The sequence below is a fragment of the Ursus maritimus genome, unplaced genomic scaffold (assembly GCF_017311325.1).
Source record: "Ursus maritimus isolate PB19 unplaced genomic scaffold, ASM1731132v1 scaffold_23, whole genome shotgun sequence".
NCBI classification, from domain to species: domain Eukaryota; kingdom Metazoa; phylum Chordata; class Mammalia; order Carnivora; family Ursidae; genus Ursus; species Ursus maritimus.
In genome coordinates, this window is record NW_024424786.1 from 33,975,147 (window position 1) to 33,977,519 (window position 2,373).

A 2,373-nucleotide genomic window follows, 5' to 3' on the forward strand; every position below is an offset into this window, starting at 1 on the left:
TACATTTCATAAATCTTTTCATTCATTCCCTCTTTCATTAATTAATTTGTTGATGTATTCGATTACCCACGATTTTCAGAGACAGATACTTGCCCCAGCTGCTGTATTCATGGAACCTACAATCCATGAGAAAAATTGAAATTAAACAAAGATGTATAAATAATTTTACAAATAATTATCAGTGTTAAACTGATGTAAGTCAAAAGGACCAAGCTTATGGTTTGGCACGCATGGCTCATTTGAGCAGTCAGAACACTACCTGAAGAAGGGTTATTCAAACTGAGACCAGAATAAAGAGTAAGAGTTAACAATGGAAATGCTTATTGGAATGAAAATGGACTATAGAGTAGTTAAGGCAAAGAGAGGAAAATGCAGGAAGGGCCAGAAGTGGAGGAGAGCAAAGACATGAGGAGTCCATGATAACTGCGGCATTGTTAGCAAGGAAAGAAGAGACATAACATGAGGAGAGGAAGTAAACTAGGAGTGAGACCATGTAGAAGTCTATGGATGAGACAAGATTTTCAGATAAAATAATTTGTATTTAGATGTATTGTGGTATTTTAATAAAAAAAATACGGTGCATAAAAGAAAACAAAAATAAATAAAAACATTTTGTATGTTCTTTAATTGACTGATTTTTAAAACTCCAATCAGTTTGCACCCTAAGAATATAACTTCTGGTCCAAGGCGATTTCCCCAAACTGTAGATGAAGTTCTCTAAGTTGGGTGGCAAGGTTCAGCCATCTGCATGTTACCCTTTAAAATCTGAGTCCATTAGGTCACAGAAAATATCCTCTGACTCCACCGTGAAACCAAATATTATATCATTATATCATTGCCAATTCCAAAATTAAAGGATCACATGGTCTTAGCTTTCTCTGCTCCTCTTCCTTGGCACCTTTTCAGCTGATACCTAATCTTTGCTAGCCATGGAACAAAACAATGGCACTGAAATAACTGAATTCATTCTCCTGGGATTTGCTGGTCAACGCAAGGCTTGGCATATCCTCTTCATTGTGTTTCTAGTGATCTATGTGGCCACCCTGGTGGGTAACATGGGGATGATCCTACTCATCAAGATGGATTCTTGCCTTCACACCCCAATGTACTTTTTCCTCCAACACTTGGCATTTGTTGATCTCTGCTACACCTCCGCTATCACTCCCAAGATGCTGCAAAACTTCGTAGAAGCAGAGCAATCCATCTCATTCGTAGGCTGTATGGTGCAATTCCTAGTCTATGGTGCTTTTGCAACAATTGACTGCTACATCCTGGCGGCAATGGCAGTGGACCGGTATGTGGCCATCTGCAACCCACTCCGCTATCCAACAGTCATGTCCCAGACAGTCTGCATTCAACTCTTGGTTGCTTCATACTTCATGGGCTTCCTGAATGCCTCTGTAAACACAAGTTTTACTTTCTCCTTGGACTTTTGCAAGTCCAAAAAAATTAACCACTTCTTCTGTGATGAGCCCCCACTTCTAGCCCTCTCGTGCTCCAACATTGACTTCAACGTCATGCTACTCACTGTCTTTGTGGGGTTTAACTTGATGTTCACTGTGCTGGTTGTCATCTTTTCCTACATATATATCCTGGCTGCCATCCTGAAGATATCTTCTGCTGCAGGGAGGAAAAAAGCCTTCTCCACATGTGCCTCCCACCTGACAGCCATCATCATTTTCTATGGGACTCTCTCCTACATGTACCTACACCATGGGACCAAGGAGTCTCAAGAGCAAGAAAAAATGGCTTCTGTGTTTTATGGAATTGTGATCCCCGTGTTAAACCCCCTCATCTACAGCCTGAGAAACCAAGATGTAAAGGAAGCCCTAAAGGGGATTGGAAAGAAGTTCTTCTAGTTTGATCATCAGTCTCTAATTCTCTACACTTGTAAACAACCAGACTAACAGTGCCAATTTTTAAGAAATCAAAACCAAAAAGCCAAGCAATATAGGAAAAGTTGCTGTTTTTCTAATACTGAGCTGCAAATTAAAGTAGCAACAAGATAACCAGTTTACACCAATGTGACTGGAAAAAACTGAAAATGAATGATAATACCTATTAATTTCTGTGATATAAGGAAAATGGTGCTATTGGTAATGGGAAATTGAAGTGTTACTTCACCCAAGAAGGAATCTGGTAATACTTTTTTAAAATAAAAATTCAAAATTTCAGACTTGCAAATTGATCTATGGATATAAGAGTTCCAGTCTATAAGGCCACATATTTAAAGATATTTATTGCAGCATTGTTTGTGAAGACAAGACCAGGAAAGTGAATATTCCTCAATAAGGAAATTAACCTGTATTGTTGTAATTCCAAAATCTGTATCTTTTGCTGCATAACAAATATCTACAAATTTAAGGGCTTAAA

At 38.6% G+C, this 2,373-nt stretch overlaps 1 protein-coding gene across 1 annotated transcript; it reads left to right on the forward strand.

Moving 5' to 3' along the window:
- Positions 1 to 621: 621 nt before the first annotated feature.
- On the forward strand, positions 622 to 1,859 carry LOC103666245 (putative olfactory receptor 5AK3). Its single transcript, XM_008694262.2, has one exon. The coding sequence runs from the start codon at positions 930 to 932 to the stop codon at positions 1,857 to 1,859; it is 930 nt and encodes a 309-aa protein (XP_008692484.2). The 5' UTR covers positions 622 to 929.
- Positions 1,860 to 2,373: the final 514 nt, after the last annotated feature.

What these genes read in the sequence shown, in the direction of transcription:
- LOC103666245 (XM_008694262.2), top strand. Translation starts at nt 930, where the DNA reads ATGGAACAAAACAATGGCACTGAAATAACTGAATTCATTCTCCTGGGA.